Here is a 24,561-nt window from a genome sequence, read left to right on the forward strand (position 1 = left end):
ATATGGCAAGTGCACCTTGACCACCAGGTACCTCTCCTCGACTTCCTGCTTGTTCATAGGTAGGAGGTCGTCGTCTGCTATACAAAGGTGATTCACTCTCACATCTTAATATCTCATCTAATTCATTTTGAGAATACAGTTGGGATTCAGGGGCTGAAGATGCCATTTTGCTTCCTACCTCGAGAGGCATCAACTTGGTTGAAACTTTCCCATACTCTTTTGCATACCTTTCACATCACTCCTTAATTCAGAGAACTTAATCTTCTCATCCCTATTTCTACCTTCAACATCCCATTTATGGAAACGTTTCCAGCTAACATTCTCTAGTTTTTCCCTTTCCTCCAGTTCCTGCTCCAATCTATTTAATCTATTTCTTTCAAATGTTCCTTCTTGAGGAAAGTTCTTAGCATATCCTTCAGTCCATTTACTCCATTGTCCAACATCCTCAATTGAGTCAGGACCATGATGCTGGTACATATAATGCACACAAGTACCTCTGATAGGAAGGCCAACTTGCTTATTCCGACAACAATTACCCATGTCTCACACGAAGATGAGTCAATTTCCAGTAACAATGCACTGATCTTATTTCTGCAAGGTATCGCAGTTCAAACCTCCAAGTACAATTGTACAATTATAAGTACAATGCATGCAAACAAATACAATAAATGCAAAACAATTGCACTTACAATTACAAAATCACAAGTCGTTGATCAATAACACAAATATAAGAACAACCAACTCGTACATTTACAGAGGAAACAAATCACGATCAGCAATCAATCAAAATCAATTTCAATGAGGACCGAAACACAAAGCAATCAAGGCACCAAATCAACACTGATGTACCTAAAATGCAATTTATCATACACACAACACGATTTTATGTCCCAAGCAGTTCCCTGACACCAAGTCCAGCTCGATATCGGCAAACAAGCTTTAAAAAAACACATCTGTCACCTTACTGTTACAAATAAGCAACCAACTCACTTTACACAACACCAAATAACTGTTTTACCACTGCTCAAGTGAGTTAAACAGTTAGAACCACCGCCACTGAATGCGGACATCTGTGTTTTAACCGGTCAAAACTTAGATATAATCTAGTTTTGACAAAACACATATGACATCGCCACTCTTTCTGCAGTAAGAGTAAGTGACTATTCAGAACCACCGCTACAAAATGCGGACGTTTTGTGTTTAACCTGTCAAACCTAGTGGCAACAAACAAACCACTGACAAAACACTCCTGGGGTATTTCACGCGATCAACCGTCTGGTATACCCACCAACCAAATAACCAATTACACCAAACCAACCAACAACCAACAAACAAACCAATTAACCAATAACACACCACACTGCAAATTTATGCAAGAACAGACAGACAGATGATACAAATAGTTAACACAATACACCACCCTGTGACCATAATACTCGGGAATCAAAATCTGTAATCAGTTCATTAGATGCGTTACCAAGCGACAAGGGGAAGAGGAGAGTACAGCTTTGTGCTCAAGTCTTTGTTTTCCCAGGTCGTCCTAGAATTAGCAAGAAGTCACGGTCGCCATCTTGTTAGGGATATTTTCCAACAGTAGTATGTAATATATGAACCAAAAAATTCAATGTCAGAAGAGTCACAAATTTTAATTCCCAAGGAGGACAACACTTTCTGTCTTCAAGAAATACACAGCAAGAAAACAATGACCCTCATCAAACCAAGGAGAGCATGGTACAATTCCCAAAAACACACAAGGAAGATTTACAACAAATCCTAGATCAAAGTCCAAAGTGAAAATCCTGGTACAGTAGGGATGCACAAAAAATATATAATACCAAACACCAGCATGCACAGTATACAGTTAACATACAGAATCGACCAGCCAAGTGAAGTATCCTGGCTATTTGGTCATCTGTTCTGATTTTTTATACATTTTCAAGTGGGAGGGGGGAGCAAGTGGAGGGGGGAGGAGCGAAGAGGGGAGGAGAGCAGTAGGATTGGTTGGGCAAAGTTTGGGTGGGAGGGAGCAAATGGAGGGGGGAGGAGCGAAGAGAGGGGAGGAGAGCAATAGGAATGGTTGGGCAAAGTTTGGGTGGGAGGGAGCAAGTGTCGAGGATGAGGTTGCTCCCCGCTGACGGCAGGTTTGCATTTCAAATTCTTTAACCCTATCGGACCCGTTCATTTCGATCCTGCAGCCACACAATGGAAAAAGCTATCAATCTCTATAGAAGGCCTTTGGTTTGGGCGACTTTCGTTGACAATGGACCAGAAGGTTGAGTATGGCCGTGGCGACTAAAGTCGACAGCGTAGGGTCCGATAGGGTTAATGCGGTTTTCTGCTTTTCCATTGTCTCCTGCAAAACACCTCGGAGCCCCGTCTCTCTAATCCCGTATGAAGACTTCAAGAACATCTGAAGGTCATTCCCAGCAAAGTGGATATATCTTTTACTCATTTTCGACACGACAAGAACAAAGACCACTTACTTTATTTCAAAGCACATTTTTTACCATTTTGTGGTTTTATCTGCAATTCATTTATTGTTTGATGCAAGGGTTATTATACCATATTACGAATTAACACACTAGTAACATGGGTTTTGATAAGTCATGTTAAAACTTCAAAATAGGCATGCAATTAAATAAGAAAAGTCCTTACTCAATTAAAACAGTCACTTCAATAGCTATGGCAATCCCATCCTTTTTCAATCTGCAAACTCATCTTTTCCCTCAAAAGTCAAATCCTATTGCAATCCCACAAAATATTTTACTGAGAAGCAGAGAGCCAGATAGAGCTAGCCTCCATGGATTTTCTATAGGATTTTTTATATTTCAGACTAACCCTTATCAAATACTAATAAGCTATTTTGATTCAGTGTTTAATTATCGTTCTTGTTGAGAGATTTTCCTGAGAACGCTGGCAATTTCATAAAACTATTTATTAAATAAACTCCAAGTAAGAAAGAAAAAAGCGTGCGCTGGGCCCATTTTAACAATGGCTAGCGGAGAGCGATCCTTTCACACCCATTGCTTGACTCTGCAAAATAATCACCAAGTACAGTGGTACCTCGGCTTACGAGTTTAATCCGTTCCGTGACGGAGCTCGTAAGCCAAATCGCTCGTAAGTCAAAGCAAATTTTCCCATTCAAATGCATTGAAATGCTATTAATCCGTTCCAGCCTCAAAAAAAAAACACCAATTTTTTTTGTTAGGTGCTTTTAAATAACAAAAATGTACTTTATAAATAACAAATAATGTATAAACAAGCACGACCTCGTATATACTGTACATAATACAAGAGAATGTAAAGAAATAAACTGGTTTTATTAAGCAGAGGAGAAGAGCATGCCAGGTGAGGTGTGCGTGTTGTCGACTTGGCGAGGCAGTACGATCGTACTCCTTCTACGATATGTACGATTTTGAAGCAGAAGGAGTCCATAAAGGCTATAACGCCAGCCAAGGGCGTTACGATTATTTCAAAGCTCCGGACCTCTATCCATGAAGATATGGAGAAGTTGTTGTTTGTGTGGTTGAAGGAGAAGCAGCTCGCAGGAGATACCGTGACCGAGAGCATCATGTGTTTGAAAAGATTGAAACTCGGATATCGAGCACGGACCACGAGGTGTTTTTTCTTTTTTCTTAATCTCGGTTTCAGTGAACTTTTGCTCTGTGCTCACGTGTACTGTACCTGTACCTGTAATGGTACGTCAGAGGATGGCACCTGTTGTCATCATATTAAGTGCAAGATGTTCTGCATCGTAAGTTGGTACACCGTGGTCTTTCGGCGGTGTTTAAGCCGGCCGTCTTGGCTTCTGTCACCATTGGCATTGAGTCTTTCGATGTAGGTAGGTCGTTGTGTGCCGGTGCCTTGGCCGAATTCCTTCATTGCTGCATTGTTAGCTCACCTGGTTTTTTATACCACATCTTTGGTTATCGGACCAGCGAATGACGTCATCTCCTCCAAAGTATGGCTTATTCTCACTTGTCTTGGACGATCTTCTACTTCTAGCCTTCCACCGTGCATTTGGTGTCCACTGTACTTACTGTACAGTGCCTGGTAAAATTGATGTAATGGGTTTTTGACCGTCAACGCCATGAACCGTCATGAACCGTCATGAACCGTCAACCGCCATGAACCGTCAACGCCATGAACCGCTAACACTCAAAAGCCCATTTATCGCGCCTTATAAAGCAAAACGCAAACCGAAAGCCATGCCTCTCAAGCGAGGCGTGCTTCCGTGGTCACGTGATCCACAGGTGTAGCTCATTATACCCGCACGCGCGACACGCTTTGGCGGTCACGTGACCAGCCACTCTGGAGGCGGGGATCCCCGCCGATGACGTCACCGGCTGGAGCAAGGAGATTCCTCGCTCATGTATTTCGACGATTGCGTGTTTTATATCCAAGCAGAGATGCTTTCACGGCAAGATAACCGCGTGACCGGAACCGGAAGCCACAACCGGAAAATTCAAAAAAATAAATTTTTTGAGCTCGTACATCGGATCTCGGCTCGTATCCCAAAGCAACAAACCGCCCGAGCGACGGCTCGTATCCCGAAAAACTCGTACGTTGGGGCACTCGTAAGCCGAGGTACCACTGTACTTTACATTCACTTATCAAGACAATATCTAGTTCAGACTTCGTGCTGAGTCGATTATTCACAGTCACAATGAAAGCTTGCTCACCGAGCGCATTGGTAAGCAAGCAAACTCTCCTCTTTTGGTATCCATGGAAATCTCCACGCATGGCTGGCGGACTTCCTCTCTAGTCGTAGTCAACGTGTGGCCCTGAATGGGTTTCTCTCATCTCCTCTTCCTGTTCAGGCTGGAGTTCCACAAGGCAGTGTTCTGGGCCCTGTGCTTTTTCTGGTCTTCATCAATGATCTCTCTGACTCTCTTGAAAATCCTCTGTATCTCTTTGCTGATGACTCTACTCTCTGTCGCTCCATTCTTCATCCCTCAGATCGGCAGTCTGCAGCCTCCTCACTCTCTGCAGACCTGGACAAAATCACAGACTGGGCAAACAAGTGGAACATGTCTTTCAATCCTGACAAATCTCACACTCTTACGATGTCTCTCCGAAAAGACCGACTGCACAACCCTCCCATCCACTTTCTGAATAATCCTCTCCAAGAAGTTCTGTCACTCAAGCTTTTGGGTCTCACTATCTGCCATGATCTTTCCTGGGAAAACCACATTTCAAATCTGGCCTCCAAAGCCAGTCGCCGACTGGGCATCCTCCGTCGTGCGAAGTCCTTCCTTGGCACACCTGAGCTCCTCACCACATACAAGGCTTTCATCCGCAGCTCAATGGAATACTGCTCTCCCCTCTGGGCTGGTGCTCCTGCCTCACACCTAGCTCGTCTTCACGCTGTTGAAACCAAAGCATTCAGAATCATTGGAATCTCCCGCGATGAAGCTAACTCCAAGGGCCTCTCACTCACTCACTCACTCACCGCAGGCAGGTTGGTGGTCTTTCCGTCTTCTACCGACTCCTCTCTGGCCTTGCCCCCCCAGCTCTCTCTGGGCTCTGTCCCGCAAATATTCCTACAGGTCGCACAAGATCTGCCTGCAACCCTCTTGTGGTCAAACTGCCAAAATCAAGACTCTCTGCTCACCTTCACTCCTTCATTCCTCTTTTCTCCCGCCTCTGGAACAAACTTCCTCACTCTCTTCAATCCCACTCCACCCTCCAGGTCTTTAAAACAGCTGTTCACCACCATCTCTTATCTTCCCCCATCCAAAACCTTGATCTTTTCTACCCCCGCTAATTTCACCCCAATTCCACTTTTTTGAAATACCAACTTCTGTCCTGGAAGTTCTTGGTGTCCTTGTGTTTTATACTTCTCCCTCTCCCCCCCCCCCCCCCCCTTCCCACGCCTCCACCCCACAAGCCATCTCCCTTCTACACATCTCCCTGCTCTCAAATGTTGTGTTTGTGTGCTTCCCCTTCTCTCCCCATCTTGTTTTTCCGCTCCCTCTTTTTATATATTTTGTTTGTCTGGTTGATTTGTTTGTGAAGTAAATGTTAGCTCTTTCACGAGTCTCGATTCAGTATACAAAAAAAAAAAAAAAAAAAAAAAAAGTCCTGATAATCCAGCAATTACCTGGTTAGACATTGTGGCATCAGTTGTATTATTTTATTATTTACCAAGAAAACAATATCTTTTCTCCAATTTGCTTATAGAATTCAATAAGACATACTCGATCCAACATCACATTATTTTCCAAAAACACATCCCATCTGTATTACATATTCCCCTATTTGTAATAATGTTCCATCAGTCATTGATGAAAATATGTGGTTCACCATTGCTTCCACTAAGAATTTTTACTCTTCTCGAGCCATGATTCTGGTCAGTGCCGGAGACAACTTGCCAACTGCAGGGGATCACAAATTTTGCATGGAAACCACAATAAGACACTTGCAGACTAGGAATGGAGGGTTGTGGCTCATATAAATTACTTGCTTCATAAATTTACACTTCCAGACTACCAACTCTACCATTTGATGAAGTTTCGTGAAGATCAGTTTAAATGATCATGGAATACATGGAAGACAGGTAATCCAAGAAAAGTAAAGGAAGATGAGATGGAGTGAAGGAAGTGAAGAAGATGTGGAGTGAAAGAAACAAAACAAATGTCCGAAGAAAGAGTCAGAAGCACCTTTATGTACCTCGATGACGATATGTTTGTCAGACTCCATAAAGCCTTTGTACGACCTTGTTTGGAATATGCTCGCTCTGTGGAGTCTGGAGAAGTTAAAATATATTGCTCCCTTCGGAAATATACAAAGGAGAACAACAAGATTTTTCCACATCCCTGAAAAGCCTCATTTATGATGAGACTTTGGAAAACTGAATCTTTCAACTCGAGACCGTATCAAAGGCACGTGATATGTCGAGGGAGACAGCTCTAATTTCCTGTTTGGCATTGAGGACGGAAATTTGGCAGAGCGGTAGCGTATGTGACGAGGACGAAATTATTAGATTTTGGTGACGATCGGGATTCGGATCCGGCAAGTAGAATTTTTAAAGTGATTCTTCACCATTTGGATATCGGCCAAAAACTATATATAGCAAGATATCTCAAAAAGTTATGGATGGATTTGGACGAAACTTGGTGGAGAGGTTGGGTGTGTGACAAGGACGAAACGGTTAGATTTTGGTGAAGATCCGGATCTGATAATGTTTTAAGTGATTCTTCACCATTGAGAGATGGGGCTAAATCCGATACAAAGCATATCTCAAAAACTTAGGTACAGACCCTGTACTGTCTTTCCCTCGCGGTCCCCCTGTGCTGTCTTTCCCTCGCGGTCCCCCTGTGCTGTCTTTCCCTCGCGGTCCCCTTGTGCTGTCTTTCCCTCGCAGTCCCCCTGTGCTGTCTTTCCCTCGTGGTCCCCCTGTGCTGTCTTTCCCTCGTGGTCCCCCTGTGCTGTCTTTCCCTCGTGGTCCCCCTGTGCTGTCTTTCCCTCGTGGTCCCCCTGTGCTGTCTTTCCCTCGTGGTCCCCCTGTGCTGTCTTTCCCTCGCGGTCCCCCTGTGCTGTCTTTCCCTCGCGGTTGTCAGCTCTTTCACGAGCCTCGATTCAGTATACAAAAAAACCACAAAAAAAACCGCCGTCCATTGTTGAGACAGCAGAAACAGCATGTCCAGAGTAGAGTGACCTGGTCTGAAACCAAATTTATGATCAGATATCAAGCCATTGAAGAAGAGGAAAGATTTCATATCTGAAGCAATGATGGATTCCATGACTTTGCTGATAATTGGGAGAAGGCTGATTGGTCTGTAGTTGCTAGGATCTGTTTTTGCACCTTTTTTGTGTAAAGCGGTGATGTTGGCTGATTTCCAAGCAGATGGCAGATGACCTTGAACAAAAGAGAGGGTGAAGAGAACAGAGAGAGGGAGTGAAAGAGCGGAAGAACAGGATTTTAGGACCCGTGGGCTGATGCCGTCAGGTCCAGTTGCGGAATCAGAGTCGAGGGTTGACAGAAACTTTTCCACCTTGTCAGGAGGAAAGGACACGGAGTCCAGGAGGAGCAGCTGGGTATGACTGGGTACGGTGGGTACAGAGAGGGATGGGTTTGGGACACAAGATTTAGAGGCAAACAGAGTTGAGGCATTCAGCTTTTTCATGTGCGGAGTCAGTTGTGCAGCCGTTTGAGGTAAGGGAGGGGATGGAGGGGGAACAAACACCAGAAACAGATTTGACCAGACGCCACCAGGATTTGGAAGAGGGAGACAGACAGAGTTCGGTCTTGAGAACGGAGAGATATTGTTTCCTGGCTCTCCTGAGGGTGGACACACACTTGTTTCGGGCTTTGTGAAAGGAAATGAGATTTCCTTCCGTTGGATTTGCTTTCCAGGAGACGAAGGCGAGTTGTTTCTGGGCAACAGCCTCACCACAAGATTCCGTGTACCATGGACGCGAGGAAGGGTTTGACAACTGAAGACGAGATGGGATAAATCTGTGCATGAGAGAGAGCAATTTACTTTGGAAGAATTCCCAGGATGAGTTGATGTCAGAGGTGGTAGAGAAGGGAGACCAGTCCAGATGATTGATGTCTGCTTGATGCAATGCCTTGATGCAATACCAATGCCAAAAGATGCAATGCCATCTCACCATCTCCTCTTTGTGCCATAGCGAAGCCTCTTCCCAAGTTCTCCAAACACATGTTTTGGCATCCGCTGACCTCAAGTGGCCAAAATGACCAAGCCAACGTGGATGTGTTTCTTCAACTGGTGATACTTGATCACTCCGTGGATGGGCCTAATGCAACGATTATGGAAAGGTTTCAGGTACCTCACATGTTCTGTTTTGATGGTCCCTGCCTCGTAACCATAAACCAGAACTATTTAGACCACATCATGACACACAGCTTGCTTGGTTGCTGCGGACAGATTGCTCCTCTGAAAAATGGGCTTTTTCAAACTCCAAAGGCTCTTGCAATTTTAGCAATGCTGTGCAACACTTAGTCACGTGAAAAAGTAAGTACAGTAGTACACCCCATGTAAAGTTTTGACTTTTTCAACATATTTTAACATACAGCTATTTGATCTTCATTTCAACAATATTGATCGTTAAAGGTGATATAATATAACAAATATAATAAAAATAATAATAATACATTTATTTTATATCGCGCTTTTCAAGAAGCCCAAAGGCGCTTTGACAGAGTACAAAAAACAAGTGCAAAAAGACAAAAATCAATAGGTAAATAATCATGAAACATTTCCATTTTGTAGTCCATTGTATAATTTAAATAAAATAAAAGCATATTTTGCATATGGAAAATGTAAGTACACCCCTACATTTATCACTACTTCAAATACCTAAAATTAGAATCAGGTGCACCAGCTCAGGTGCAAATTATTAGAACATCGTTAGAGAGGATCCTGGACGAACCTGTCTTATTTAAACCTCAGACATTTAGTTTGGTTTACTCTTTGTTGTTGAAGTGTGCGGCGTCACCATTTTTAGATCAAAAGAGCTCTCTGAGCCCTTCAGAAAGAAGGTTATAGATGCCGACGCGTCTGGGAAGGGATTTTAAAATATCTCCGAACAATTTGAAATCAATCATTCGACTGTCCGGAAGATCAGCTACAAGTGGTGAAGATTCCAAACAACTGCCAACTTGTTCAGGTCATGCCGCCCGAGCAAGTTCAGCCCGAGAGCAGACGGGAAGATGCTGAAAGAAGTCTCGAAGAACCCCAGAATGTCATCACGGGACCTACAGGTCGCTCTTGCCACTGTTGAAGTCAAAGTGCACGAGTCTACCATTAGAAAGGCTGCACAAATTTGATCAACTTGGGAGGTGTGCTAGGAGGAAACCTTGGCTGTCCAGAAAGAACATCAGGGCAAGACTAAAGTTTGCCAATGAACACCAAGGCAAAGACCAGCATTTCTGGAACAATGTGCTCTGGACAGATGAGTCAAAGGTAGAGCTATTTGGCCACAGTACCAGAAGACATGTTTGGCGAAAACCAAAGAGCATTTGACCACAAGAACCTTATACCAACTGTAAAGCATGGTGGTGGAAATATTATGGTTTGGGGCAGCTTTGCTGCATCAGGGCCTGGGCAGCTCACCATCATAGAAGCCACTATGAATTCTTCATTGTACCATAGGGTGCTTGAGGATAATGTGAGGCCATCTGTCGGAAAGTTGAAGCTCAACTGAAGGTGGACCTTGCAACATGACAATGACCCTAAACATACTAGTAAATCCACCACGGAATGGCTGAAAAGAAAGAAATGGAGGGTTCTGGAATGGCCAAGGCAAAGCCCGGATCTAAATCCCATCGAGATGTTGTGGGGGGATTTGAAACGAGTTGTGTATGCAAGAAACCCCTCAAACATCACACAGCTGAAAGAATTCTGCATGGAGGAGTGGGCAAAAATTTATCCCAGTCGATGTCAGAGACTGGTAGACAGTTTTAGAAACGCCTACTGGAGGTTGTTTCTGCCAAAGGGGGCAATACTACTTATTAGAGCCAAGGGTGTACTTACTTTTTCCACATGCGAAATTTGCATTTATGTTTATTTAAATTATACAATGGACTACAAAATGTAAATGTTTCATGATATTTGTTATATTTTTTCACCTTTATCTGTCAATATTGTTGAAATGAAGATCAAATAACTGTATGTTGAAATATGTTGAAAAAGTCAAAACTTTTCATGGGGTGTTCTTACTTTTTCACGTGACTGTACTTTCTTAGCGTACCGCCATTTGTGATGTTGCTTCAAAAGTATGTGAAAGCCTCAACTCTTTCTATTGAGCCGCCTTCAAGCTGCACTTTTGTGACATCGTCACCTTCCGAATGTATGTTCTCCTGTTGTCGGACAACTTGTCATACAACAAAACCTTGGTTATACAGATGTATGAAGGAGGTTTTGGGGTTTGAGTGGTATTTTTGGTATGCAGGCAAATATAAAAATCCCACAATTCTGCCCATTTATCTGTTGCTGAACGTTTTGAATTTTGGGATTTGGTGATTCTTCTTCCTTTTTCCTGTGCAAATACACTCATTGAATTTCCAAAGAAACTTCACTTTCCTGCCGTGTTCAAACTATCTTATGATACAAATGGTGTTCCTTTGAATCACGAATACAGGTGATTCAGTACTACTTGCCAGTGTAATGAACTGAATTCCCACGGACATGTTCCAGAGGAATGATGTTCCATCCGATTTTCTTAAAAGTGGTTTCTTATTTATTACCTGAAAGGTATTGATGTGGGGAAACTGTCTGCATATCAGCATACCTGTGGCATGGATGACATCTGAGCACAAATACTCTTTCATACACATCCCCTGCGTTTGTGTGTAAGGCCTTCTCACCATTGAATGTCTTCATCATAAAATTGCAGAACACGCCCAGATTTTTACATAAATACCTAAACTTTTCAATGTTTTATACGTGGCAAAATCAACATTCACATCAACATTTAATACAATTACAGTATTGCCTTAAGACATGCAATTTTGTTTTTTGGGGGGTCACAGGGTGTGCGTTCGTGTGTGGTGAAAGTTTGAAGAACTGCAACTGATTTAAGCAGAATATAAGGCCTCAAGCACAGAGGTACTTCACATGTAGGTACTGTGTGGGATCACAGTACTCGGAGAGGATTAAACATGAGGAAGAGTGGTACGTTTCCCTCCTCTCTGAAGGTTCACCCACCATGTACACTCAAGATGACTGTGAGAAGGATTCCTGTCATGTGCAGCCGGGATCGGAACAGCAGACTGTGCTCGTGTGTGGAATGAAGGTTGAGGAGACGGAGGGATTTCCCGAGATTCTGCAGATAAAAATAGAGGATGTGAATTCCTTTGGTCTGGAGGAGGAGCAAAGTTACCAGCCGAATGGTGAGTTGTGTGATTGACATCACTTCTGATGACATCTGTGTTTGTTTCCTGCGCTTTTTTGTCCCCCGTCGCACCGCGGAGTGAAAGGGGGAATATGGCTTTCCCGTGCGTGCGGACGTGCTTGGGTGCGTGCGTAAGCGAAGGACTGAATTCTAATTTGGTGTGTGGGTGAAACTCGGCATAAGGACGAACGCTATTGAAAATTGGGTCGCCACGTCAAAATCCAAGATGGCCGCCGCCATGTACGTCTGAACCTTGTGAGCGGAATATCTTGGAAAAATAAGCGAAGTACCAACTTCTAATCTGGTGTGTGGGTGTATATAGGCATAAGGAAGAACGCTATTGAAAATTGGATCGCCACGTCAAAATCCAAGATGGCCGCCACCATATATATGTCTGAACCTTGTGAGTGAAATATTTTGAAAAATAAGTGAAGTACCAACTTCTAATCTGGTGTGTGGGTGTATCTAGGCATAAGTGTTACGGATTTGGCACATTATTATTATTGTTGTTATTATTATTATTGTGGGTTCTAAGTATTATGGGTATTGTTGTTTAAGGGAAATGGTTATTGTGGTTAAAAGGTTTAAAGCGCTCATGGTAAAAATGATACAGGAAATCAGATCGTGACCCGGAAGAAAAAGGCGGAAAAGAGGAAGAAGGCATAAGGACAGTAAAAACGACGCGTTCTGGAAAAGCTCGGGACATAGCGTGGTCGAGCGTACATGGCGAGTGAACTTTGAGTCCTTGAAAGGAATCTCGTGCGATCGGTGTTATCGCTGGAGTGTGGAAGAGCCTGCGAAGTCAGGTACAGGCGTGAGGTTCCGGAGAATCTTCGCCGCGAGGCCGCGGCTCGAGTGAGAGCCGTCCGCCATTTCGCCCCGCGCGCTGCCTTCATCGGAAAAGGTTTTTGTCGTGTCGGCTGGGCTTATCCTCCGTTGGTTTGCCGGGGACGGCTGTGCAATAAAGCGGCGTCTGAAGATTGCACTGCGGTTCGCTGATTGAACGGTGCAGGTGCACGTCTGGATCGCGTCTTTAGGAGTTCCCTTTCCACTGCCCGTTTGCTGTTAGTGTGGATCACATGACAGTCCACGCCTTGCCTCCACCTCCTTACTCGCCATCACCCCGTCGCCTCATCTCCGTGGAGTTATCGAGACATTGAGAAGGGCTCGGTTTCAGTCCCTGGGGGGGGGGGGGGGGGTACCGTGAGTGTGCGCTAGGTTACCCTCTTAAGATCTTGATTGAATGGTTGATTGCCACCATTGTTATATGGTTCTTCTGGTGTGCTTTTAATATATTATTTGTTCATTGACAACCAAGGGTGTGGTTTCCTTATTGATTTGATTGTTTCATTTGATGGTTTCATGAATGGTGTCATTAGTGATGTATTTTGAAACGGAATAACTATTCTTTCTGCCATGACCCCCTCTCAGCGTTCGGGGGTATACCGAAACCAGAAGGTCGGGGAGGAGCACGTAACATAAGGGAAAACGCCATTGAAAAGTGGGTCGCCACGTCAAAATCCAAGATGGCCGCCTTGCGTTTTCCACTTTGTGAACTCGCATCACTTCACCGGAGAACCGAGGCGTAACGCTTGTCAAATAGGGTTCTTCCATATGCCTAGTTGCACCCACACACCAAATTAGAATTCGGTCCTTCGCTTACGCATGCTCGCATGGATGGACGGACGCACGCACGGAGGGAAAAACCATCGTCCCCCTTTCGCTCCGCGGTGCTTTTTGGGAATTTTCGGTATTTGGGGGTCTTTGGGGTCATTTGGATTTTTTGGGTCTTTGGGATTTTTTGGGTCTTTTGGGTCTTTGGAGTTTTTAAGAGTATTTTGGGTCTTCCGGGGTCTTGGTGGTCTTAAGGATCTTGGGGGACTTACTTAAAGGTTCGTCAAAGATCTGAGGGGTCTCAGCAGTCTAAAGGGTCAAAAGGTATATTCCAGCCGTACGTAATAAAGAGTTCATGGACTGTGTTTTTGGGTGTTGTTTCATTTTGAAGAAGAAGAAGACGTTTCAGTCACAAATATGCAAACAAACATAACCATATGCGTTTGCTCTCGTCTAGTTTAATAAGATTCATCCATGGAATGGTGCACACATTGATGAATTCATGGTGCACACATTGATTAAAGGTATAGTTCAAGACGTGTGCCCATAACTCCTCGGTGCCTTGCCAGTCCAGTCCTTCGATACAATTTGTCATCAACGCATGATTTTTCCAAATCACTCCTGAGCGTTTCTCCACTTTCTGAGTTTTGAATCGTTTTGAACCTTTCCTCTCCCCTTATCATATATTCACATGTAATGGCTTTGGCCGATTTATTCCATTCTCTGCATTTGTCAATATGTTAACCTGCCACTCTGCCATTTAGTTTTACACTCTGCCAAACATGAGGATTCTTTCGAGACAAAAAAAAATCAACCAGTCACATGTTGGATCGCAAATTTTTTTTTTATTGTTTTTGCATACAGGATCGAGGCTCATGAAAGAGCGAACATTTATCACGCAAAAAATCAAAACAGACACACAAAGTATATAATAAGGGGAGCGGTAGACAAGATGGGGAGAGAAGGGGAAGCACACAAACACAACATTTGAGAGCAGAGACATCGGGAGATCTGTGGGAGGGAGAGGGCTTGGGGGAGGCGGCGTGGGAAGGAGGGGGGGGGGGGGGGGGGTGAGAGGTATAAAACACATGGACACTGCATGGACTTCCAGGAAAGAAGTCTGTATTTCAAAAAAGTGGATCCGGGAGAAATTAGCGGGGGTAGAAAAGATCAAGGTTTTGGATGGGGGAAGATAAGAGATGGTGGCGAACAGCTGTTTTAAAGACCTGGAGGGAGGAGTGGGATTGAAGAGCGTGAGGGAGTTTGTTCCAGAGGCGGGAGAAAAGAGGAATGAAGGAGTGAAGGTGAGCAGAGTTTTGATTTTGGCAGTATAACCAAAAGAGGGTTGCTGGCAGATCTTGTGTGACCTGCAGGAATATTTGGGAGACAGAGCCCAGAGAATTGTTGTTTGGGTAACAACCCAGAACAACAACAACCAGAGTTGTTGTTGTCGGGGATCACATTGTTTGAAATTTGACAATAAAAGCAGTTTGGTGGAGAAAACCTCGATTTTGCCTTCACACGTCTCTTGCCGTCTCTTGCCGTCTCTATTTTGTCGGTTGTGATTTTGGGTGGTGCTGAAATTCCCACTGAAGTTGTCTGGTAGAAAGCATCTTGTAACATCGAGACAGTTGTACAGAACGTAATGCTTTGATATCGTAATGTTTTCACATGACACCATTCCTGAGGGAAATGTCTTATTTTCTCTCTTCAAGATAGACATTAAAAAAAAAATTTCCATGATTTTGATGTAATATTTATTTTTCTATTTTAAGAGTTAAACAGCTTTGCATGTAACACAAGATGCCTGCATTTATTTAAAGTTACTTTTTCCAGATTTATTTGTGAAAGTGGAAGTGAAAACTGAGCACGACATTGATGTTCACCTGGATCGACCCAAACCCAATGATGCCGAAGCGTCTTTCCTCAAGAAACATCCCCATGAAGGTTTCTGTCAATGTCAATACATTTTGATTCAAACAGTTTGATGATGAACTCTGTTGTGAAGAAGAAAAAAAACACGATGTTGTGATTTAATTGCTTCAAGAAATAACCACATGGTAAATCAATTTCTCAAACATCAATTATCCCCTTAATTATTATATAAAATATTTTGACCAACAATAATATACCTTGTTGTGTTGTGGCGGACACGATGGCTCGCTGGCCATCGCTGGCGATGACATCATTCCGCGCACCAAGAGGGTGTCGTCCACACCCGAGGGGTAGACGTGGCCTCGGGATATACACGGGGCTCACAGCCCCGAGCTCGGCAGTGCTATAGTTTGAGCTTTCGAATAAAGACGCTTTTGGTTACATACATTGTTGCTTCCCTTATTGGCAAGACAAGTCGTGCGCATAGCACTGCACTTCACTGGTGACCTCCGACTGGTTCAGCCGGCGCTGACCAACAGAACGCGCCATGACAAGTAGCAATGCGGTAGCGGTGAAACTCCCTGAGTTTTGGGAGGCTCAGGCCGAGGTATGGTTCATGCAGGCCGAGGCCCAGTTCCAGCTTCGAGGCATAACGGCGGACGAGACGCGCTATTTCCACGTCATCGCCGCCCTCGGGCCCGGCACAGCCGCCCGAGTCGTGTCCGTCCTGCGGAACCCACTGGCCGACCACAGGTACGAGGCGCTCAAGCGTCCCCTCATCGCCACGTTCGGCCTCACAGAGGACAAACGGGCCGACCGTCTCCTGGACCTTCCCCAACTCGGCGACACGCGACCATCGGTCCGAATGGACTTCATGCTGTCGCTACTGGGGGACAAAGCACCGGATTTTTTATTCCAGGCGCTCTTTCTACGCCAGCTACCGGCCCAGGTACGCCTCGCGTTGGCCGGTTCCAAAATAAAGGAACCACGCGCGCTGGCCGTCGAGGCCGACAAGTTTTTTGCGGCGTGTGACACGCGGGCGAGTTTCGGTGCGGCCGTCGCGGATCCCGGGGCTGATGCTTATGCTGCTGCACACCTCAGGGATCCCGAGGCTGATGCACACCTCGTGGCCGCCGCCACGCCCCGCCCACCACCACCGCGAAGGCCGTGTCCTCCGCCACACCCGCCACAAGCCTGGTGCCATTTCCACGCCAGGTTCGGCCACAAGGCAAAGAAGTGTTGCCCGCCGTGCTCGTTTGGCAAGTCGGGAAACGCCCGGGCCGATGCTCGATAGCGGCTTTGAGCGTCGGCCTTTCCGGCAGCCTTCTTTTTATAACGGACACCTTGTCCGAGCGCCGCTTCCTATGCGACACAGGTGCACAGGTGAGCGTTATCCCTGCCTCTACGTCCGACAAGCGGGCCGGGGCCCCGCGTTGCTTGCAGCCAACAGAACACCCATACACACATTCGGGAAGCGTTGCCTCTCCCTGCGGTTCGGAGGGCAACGCTTCAAGTGGTCGTTTGTAACCGCCGGAGTGCCCATGGCATTGCTCGGTGCGGACTTCCTCTGTGCAAACGGGTTGTTGGTTCGACGTAAAGAACAGACGTCTCGTCCAGGCTGAAACGTTCAGCCCGCTTGCTTGCGCGCTGAGCGGCTCACCAAGCGGCTTGCTGAGCGGTTCGGGTCCTGGCGAGGTTGGTCTGCACGCTTCCGGCAGCGGACGAGTTCACCCGCCTCCTCGCCAGTTTCCCGGCCCTCACGCGGCCCACCTTCTCGGCGGTGGCCATAAAGCACGGTGTGGAAACTTTTGGTTTCCGCCTTCATAGCACCGCACATCATCATCATGCCGAATCATCATAGCACCGCACACTACACATCGTGCCGAAGCCTGGCGGGGGATTGCGACCGTGCGGAGACTACCGCCGCCTCAACGATGCCACCACCCCCGGCCGTTACCCGGTCCCTCACATCCAAGACTTTTCTGCCCGATTGGCGAAAATGTCCTGCTTTTCTAAGGTGGACCTCATACGCGGCTACCACCAGGTCCCCGTCAGGCCGGAGGACATTCCGAAGACGGCCGTCATTACGCCATTCGGCCTCTTTGAGTTCCTTCGGATGCCCTTCGGTTTGAAGAATGCGGCTCAGGCGTTCCAACGTCTGATGGACAGCGTCTTGCGCGACCTGGATTTCGTCTATGTCTACCTGGACGACGTCCTCGTCGCAAGCGAATCCCGTGAAGAGCACCTCCGCCATCTCCGCGCGCTCTTCAAACGCCTGGGCCAGCATGGCCTGATCGTGAACCCCGCCAAGTGCCGGTTCGGCATCGCCGAGATTGACTTTTTGGGGCACTGCGTCACCAGGCACGGGGCCAACCCCTACCAGCAAAGGTGGAGGCGGTCAAGGGGTTTCCGTGCCCCCGCACGATCAGGGGGCTCCAGGAGTTCCTGGGCATGGTGAACTTTTACCATCGGTTCCTGCCCCGCGTCGGCCAGCTCCTGCGCCCCCTGCACGAGGCCCTCCGGGGGAAGCCGGGCAAAGGTGACGTTGTTTGGACCGAGCAGATGGACGCGGCGTTCGCGGGCGCGAAGCTCGCCTTGGTTAACGCCACCATGCTCGCGCACCCGGCGCCCGATGCACCGATCGCCCTCACCACCGACGCGTCGGACTACGTGGTGGGCGCGGTGCACGAGCAATGGGTGCGTGGAGCTTGGCAACCGCTGGCGTTTTTCAGCCGGGAGCTTCGCCCGCACGAACGCCGGTACAGTACCTTCGACCGCGAGTTGCTCGGGCTTCACCTGGCGGTCAGGCACTTTCGCCATCTGCTCGAGGGACGTGCGTTCACGGCCTTCGTCGACCACAAGCCCCTGGTCTTCGCGATGGCCAAGCTCGCCGAGCCGTGGTCGGCCTGGCAGCAGCGTCACCTCTCGGCCGTGTCCGAGGACACAACGGACATCCGGCATGTCGCGGGAAGGACAACCCGGTGGCGGATTGCCTTTCCCGGTCCGTCACCCACGCGGCCCACCTCGGCATCGACTATGCCCGGATGGCGGCGGACCAGACCGCCGACCCCGACGTCCAGGCCTTGCGGACCGCCGTCACGGGCCTCCGCGTCACCGAGGTGCCGTTCGACGGCGCGGGCACGGCCCTCTTGTGCGACGTCTCCCTCGGGCGGCCTCGCCCCATCGTGCCCCCGGGCTGGCAGTGCCGGGTTTTTGACGCCATCCACTTCCTGTCCCACCCGGGCACGAAGGCCTCCCAGAGGCTGGTCGCCGACAAGTTCGTCTGGCATGGCCTCCGGAAGGTCGTCTGTGATTGGGCCAGGACGTGCCTCACGTGCCAGCGCGCGAAGGTGCACCACCACACCCAGGCCCCGTTGGCCCCGTTTACGGTGCCCGAACGTCGGTTCGACCACGTTCACGTGGACTTGGTGGGACCTCTGCCCCCCTCGCGGGGTTTCACCCACGTCCTCACCATGGTGGACCGCACCACCCATAGGCCGGAGGCCGTGCCTTTGGCGGTGACGACGGCGGCGGACGTCGCGCAGGCGTTCATCGCCACCTGGGTTGCCCGGTTCGGCGCCCCCTCGGACATCTCATCCGACCGCGGCCCCCAGTTCACCTCAGAGCTCTGGGGGGCGGTCGCGCGGGGGCTCGGTGTCCAGCTGCAGCGTACCACGGCCTGTCACCCCCAGACCAACGGCCTGTGTGAGCGTTTCCACCGCTCCTCAAAGGGCGCGCTCCGGGCCACCCTCCGCGACGGCGGCTGGGTCGACAGGCTCCCCTGGGTCCTGCTGGGCCTCCGGACGGCGCCCAAGGACGACCTGCGCGTATCCGCGGCAGAGTTGGTCTTCGGACAACCGCTGCGGGTGCCGGGCGAGTTCCTCCCCAACTCCACGGCACCATGGTCCGCGGCGCAGCAGCGCTCCGTGCTGCAGGAGACCGCCCGGAGGTTCGCCCCGGTGCCGACGGCGCACCATGGGCGCCCGCCAACGCACGAGCTTCGCACGGCGGAGTACGTGTTCGTCCGACACGACGCCCACCGGACACCGCTGCGGCCCACGTACGACGAGCCCTTCCGCGTGCTGGAGACCGGGGTGAAGCACTTCACCCTGGACATCGGCGGTACTCCTGACCGCGTTTCCGTGGAATGCCTCAAACCGGCCCACCTTGACGTGGACCACCCCCCGCCAGTGGCTCAGCCCCCGCGTCGGGGTCGCCCCCCGGCGGGCGGACCCCCGGCACCGCCCAACCCCGCCGGCACGCCGCCCCCCGGTCCCGCACCCATCCCAGGGGCAGCCGGTGGCATCCCGGCATCCCAGACGCCACCAGCCGCCAGAGGGCGCTTCGGCCGGGTCATCCGTTTGCCCCGCAAACTGACCCTTCAGGTGCGCGGGAATTCTGGGGGGGCGCGTGTGGCGGACACGATGGCTCACTGGCGCGATGACATCATGCCGCTTTCCAAGAGGGTGTCGGCCACGCCCGAGGGGTAGACGTGGCCTCGGGATATACACGGGGCTCACAGCCCCGAGCACGGCAGTGCTATAGTTTGAGCGTTCGAATAAAGACGCTTTTGGTTACATACGTTGTTGCTTCCCTTATTGGCAAGACAAGTCATGCGCATAGCACCGCACTTCAGTATCCTATCTATCTATAATTCCAGCAATCTCTGTGTGTATGTTTGTATGTTTGTATGTTTGTATGTTTGTATGTATGTTTGTCTGTGACCGCTGTTTCTCGACAACTACCGGTCCGATATACTTGAAACTTGCCAGGTATATTGCTGGGGACCCGAGGATGTGCCTTTTCAAGGTTTGAAATTAATCGGACAAGCAGTTACCGAGCTATGTCCAAAAAACGATTCAACCAATCAGAGAGCAGCGAGCTATCACGTGTGCCAAACGTGGCGAACAGACTCTGCCTCGGACGGCACATTTGAGAGCGTATTCATTTATTTCACGTTTGCAAACTATGTTGGCGCTATGTTGGCGTTAAACTATGTTTTAAAACTAATAAAAACTAATTTGCGATTCATCGTAACTGCGATATACGACCTTCCGGAGCTCCCGTGAGAGCGTGCGCCATTACGGATAGTAATTCAATTAAAAACATAAAAACATTGTCCCAATTCAGTCAGAGCGAAGGGCGTTGTTTTAAGCGAAGAGCGTTTTATTTTTCCCCTTAAATTCAGTCGCCGGACGGTGAAAGCTTTTTTTGGGGGGCAGCTACTGGCAGCCACGTACGGCCAATCACAGGACACGTTGTTGTGTCGACGTGCCGTGTTGTTTTCCCTCGCGGTTTGGAATGTTTTTCCTTTTCATTTTTTTTCTCTTCCTTACGGAAGTACGGGCATTTCCTTAAATTTGCGATTCTTTCGCTTTCCTGCGCGTTTGGGCACGCTATGGCGATTTCTTTACCAAACTCCGCAAGCCGTTCGCTTTGGACCAAACCATTTCATGTAAATAGAGGGGGGGGGGGGGATTGTCACCGTACTCGCAAGCCGTTCGCTTTGGACCAAACCATTTCATGTAAATAGAGGGGGGGGGGATATAATTTTAGATATAGATATAGTACGGGCATGCCCTAGTTATCCTTAATTTGTACAATCATCAATTCTGATTTTAATTAGACACCTTTTATTGGCATCTGTGGAACTTCATCCAAAACGGGGGTTTGTGGATTGGGTCCCGTCCGGCCGTCCACAACCATATCTTGCAGATGTATGGACCGATTTTGTTCAAACTTGGCCAAAGACGACACATCATGGTGTTACATATGCACATCATTTTCTTTCGAGATTTGACCCAAGATGGCCGATTGGTGGTCATTGTGTTGCTTAAACGTGTCTCCAACCATATACTGTATATATATATATATGTGTATATATATATATTGTTACGGATACGGTGGACGGCTCTCCCGTTAGCAAGGGGTGATTCGCCCCTTGTCCTGTTAAGCTGGCCATCTCCCCGGTCCTGGTACTTGTAACGCCCTCCCGCGGGATTGAACGGATCAGGGTTATGGGTCCAGGGTTTATCCCGAATACCTTTATCCGTCCCTCCGCAGAACAGGGAGAGAAGTACCGCTCGAACCCCGGTTTTAGATGTTATAATTGCCGAGCGGTGTTAGCAACCCGACGTTCGAGCCTTTAGCAAAGACTAAACCCGATCCTGAAACGTTGGCCAAATCGTGCCACAGGTGTCCAATGAGGGAAATCACAACGACAACGGATGTAAGGGAAAGAAAGGCAAGGTAGGAAGAACAAATCTAATTTATTATTATTATTTACAAATCATCAAAATAACCAAGGAGAAAGAAGGATAAGAAAATAACGACAGAAAGGAGCAAGGAGACACAGTGCAATTATTAGCTCATATATATCAGTCTTACTTAACCCCAAGGACAAGACAAAGACAGACAACGAGCACACTTTCACAGGGAATGATGGCAGGAACGAATGCAGGAGGTGGATGGCTGGAGGGAGAGGGAGGTCCACTGGAACTGGGTCACGGTCGGGCCGGGAGCGGCAGCTCCGTTCCTCCGCGGCCACGGTCGGCACCGCCGTCAACGCCCAAGCTGCGGTCGTGCGAGCTGCCGCGGGACGAGCTCCGCCGGTCGAGTTAAAGCTGCCTGGTGGAGCCAACGCTGCTTGGGGAGTTTAAAGCTGCTGGTACTGCTCGTGGTACTCCTCTTGCTTGCTCTCAGGACTCCTTGGACTCTCTTTCAATGCTTGCTCTCAGGACTTCTTGGACTCTCTTGGACTCTCTTTAACTCTCTTTAACTCCTCTCTGGACTCCTCCCTCTTGAACTTCCTCCCGTTTCTCTCTTGAACTCCTTTCTCTCTTGAACTCGTTCCCGTTTCTCTTACGCAAAGGCTTCCGCGCCCGCTTATATATAACGCCTTGGGCGATCAAGCCGCCGGCCTCCAGGACACGCCCATCGGTGAGCTCGCCTTGGCCCTGATTGGTCGCGAGGGCTCACCGATCCCGCCCCTGGCGTTGGCAAGGCCACGCCTTGTTCCCGGCGCTGGGCTGACTCCTCCCACCTTCTGCTCCGAGATGACCTCGTGGCTAATGGAGTCTTGCAGCGAAAAAAAAACCACAACCCTTGGTTATGACTTGGTTATGACTAACTTCCCTGAAAATGTCTGCTGCTCTTCTTCTGCTCCGATCGGATCATCTGATCATGTCCTTGTTAAAGTGGACATCTCTCTGACCATCCTCAGGGAGCCTGCTCAGCGTCGACGAGTCTGGCATTTCACTCAGGCCAACTGGCACGGTCTTCAAGCAGCCATCAATCATCTGGACTGGTCTCCCATCTCTACCACCTCTGACATCAACTCATCCTGGGATTTCTTCCAAAGTAAATTGCTCTCTCTCATGCACAGATTTATCCCATCTCGTCTTCAGTTGTCATACCCTTCCTCCCGTCCATGGTACACGGAATCTTGTGGTGAGGCTGTTGCCCAGAAACAACTTACCTTCGTCTCCTGGAAAGCAAATCCAACGGAAGGAAATCTCATTTCCTTTCACAAAGCCCGAAACAAGTGTGTGTCCACCCTCAGGAGAGCCAGGAAACAATATCTCTCCGTTCTCAAGACCGAACTCTCTTATCTGTCTCCCTCTTCCAAATCCTGGTGGCGTCTGGTCAAATCCGTTTCTGGTGTTTGTTCCCCCTCCATCCCCTCCCTTACCTCAAACGGCTACACAGCTGACTCCGCACGTGAAAAAGCTGAATGCCTCAACTCTGTGTTTGCCTCTAAATCTTGTGTCCCAAACCCATCCCTCTCTGTACCCACCATACCCATTCGTACCCTGCTGCTCCTGGACTCCGTGTCCTTTCCTCCTGACAAGGTGGAAAAGTTTCTGTCAACCCTCGACTCTGATTCTGCAACTGGACCCGACGGCATCAGCCCACGGGTCCTAAAATCCTGCTCTGCTGCTCTATCTCACCCTCTCTCTGTTCTCTTCACCCTCTCTTTTGCTCAAGGTCAACTGCCATCTGCTTGGAAATCAGCCAACATCACCGCTTTGCACAAAAAAGGTGCAAAAACAGATCCTAGCAACTACAGACCAATCAGCCTTCTCCCAATTATCAGCAAAGTCATGGAATCCATCATTGCTTCTGATATGAAATCTTTCCTCTTCTCCAATGGCTTGATCTCTGATCATCAATTTGGTTTCAGACCAGGTCACTCTACTCTGGACATGCTGCTTCTGCTGTCTCAACAATGGATGGAGGTCCTCAATGCCAAACAGGAAATTAGAGCTGTCTCCCTCGACATATCACGTGCCTTCGACACGGTCTGGCACCCCGCTCTGCTCACCAAACTCTCCTCCTTTGGTATCCATGGAAATCTCCACGCATGGCTGGCGGACTTCCTCTCTAGTCGTCGTCAACGTGTGGCCCTGAATGGGTTTCTCTCATCTCCTCTTCCTGTTCAGGCTGGAGTTCCCCAAGGCAGTGTTCTGGGCCCCGTGCTTTTTCTGGTCTTCATCAATGATCTCTCTGACTCTCTCGAAAATCCTCTCTATCTCTTTGCTGATGACTCCACTCTCTGCCGCTCCATTCCTCTTCCCTCAGATCGGCAGTCTGCTGCCTCCTCACTCTCTGAAGACCTGGACAAAATCACAGACTGGTCAAACAAGTGGAACATGTCTTTCAATCCTGACAAATCTCACACTCTTACTATGTCTCTCCGAAAAGATCGACTGGACAACCCTCCCATCTACTTTCTCAACAATCCTCTCCAAGAAGTTCTGTCGCTCAAGATTTTGGGTCTCACTATCTGCCATGATCTTTCTTGGGAAAACCACATTTCCAAGCTGGCCTCCAAAGCCAGTCGCCGACTGGGCATCCTCCGTCGTGCGAAGTCCTTCCTCGGCACACCTGAGCTCCTCACCACATACAAGGCTTTCATCCGCAGCTCAATGGAATACTGTTCTCCCCTATGGGCCGGTGCTCCTGCCTCACACCTAGCTCGGCTTCACGCTGTTGAAACCAAAGCTTTCAGAATTATTGGAATCTCCCGCGATGAAACTATCTCTGAGGGCCTTTCACTCACTCACCGCAGGCAGGTAGGTGGTCTTTCTGTCTTCTACCGACTCCTCTCCGGCCTTGCACCCCCAGCTCTCTCTGTGCTCTGTCCCCCAAATATTCCTACAGGTCGCACAAGATCTGCCAGCAACCCTCTGATGGTTAAACTGCCGAAAT

General features: G+C 48.5%; 1 protein-coding gene across 4 annotated transcripts in view; it reads left to right on the top strand.

Annotated features, from left to right (window-relative positions):
• The window catches only part of LOC137412303 (uncharacterized), a 152,847-nt gene that overhangs the window by 10,409 nt on the left and 117,877 nt on the right, over window positions 1-24,561 (top strand). For 2 of the 4 annotated variants that reach the window (XM_078777144.1, XM_078777146.1), the window contains exons 2-3: window positions 11,666-11,860; window positions 15,313-15,423. In XM_078777144.1, coding sequence (XP_078633270.1) covers window positions 11,677-11,860; window positions 15,313-15,423 — 295 coding nt within the window. In that variant the 5' untranslated portion in view covers window positions 11,666-11,676. The remainder of the gene's footprint in view (window positions 1-11,665; window positions 11,861-15,312; window positions 15,424-24,561) is intronic. The other 2 variants (XM_078777147.1, XM_078777145.1) reach the window with 2 other exon arrangements.

This window comes from Myxine glutinosa, chromosome 5 (assembly GCF_964187855.1).
Source record: "Myxine glutinosa chromosome 5, kmMyxGlut1.1, whole genome shotgun sequence".
In the NCBI taxonomy this organism is placed as follows: Eukaryota; Metazoa; Chordata; class Myxini; order Myxiniformes; family Myxinidae; genus Myxine; species Myxine glutinosa.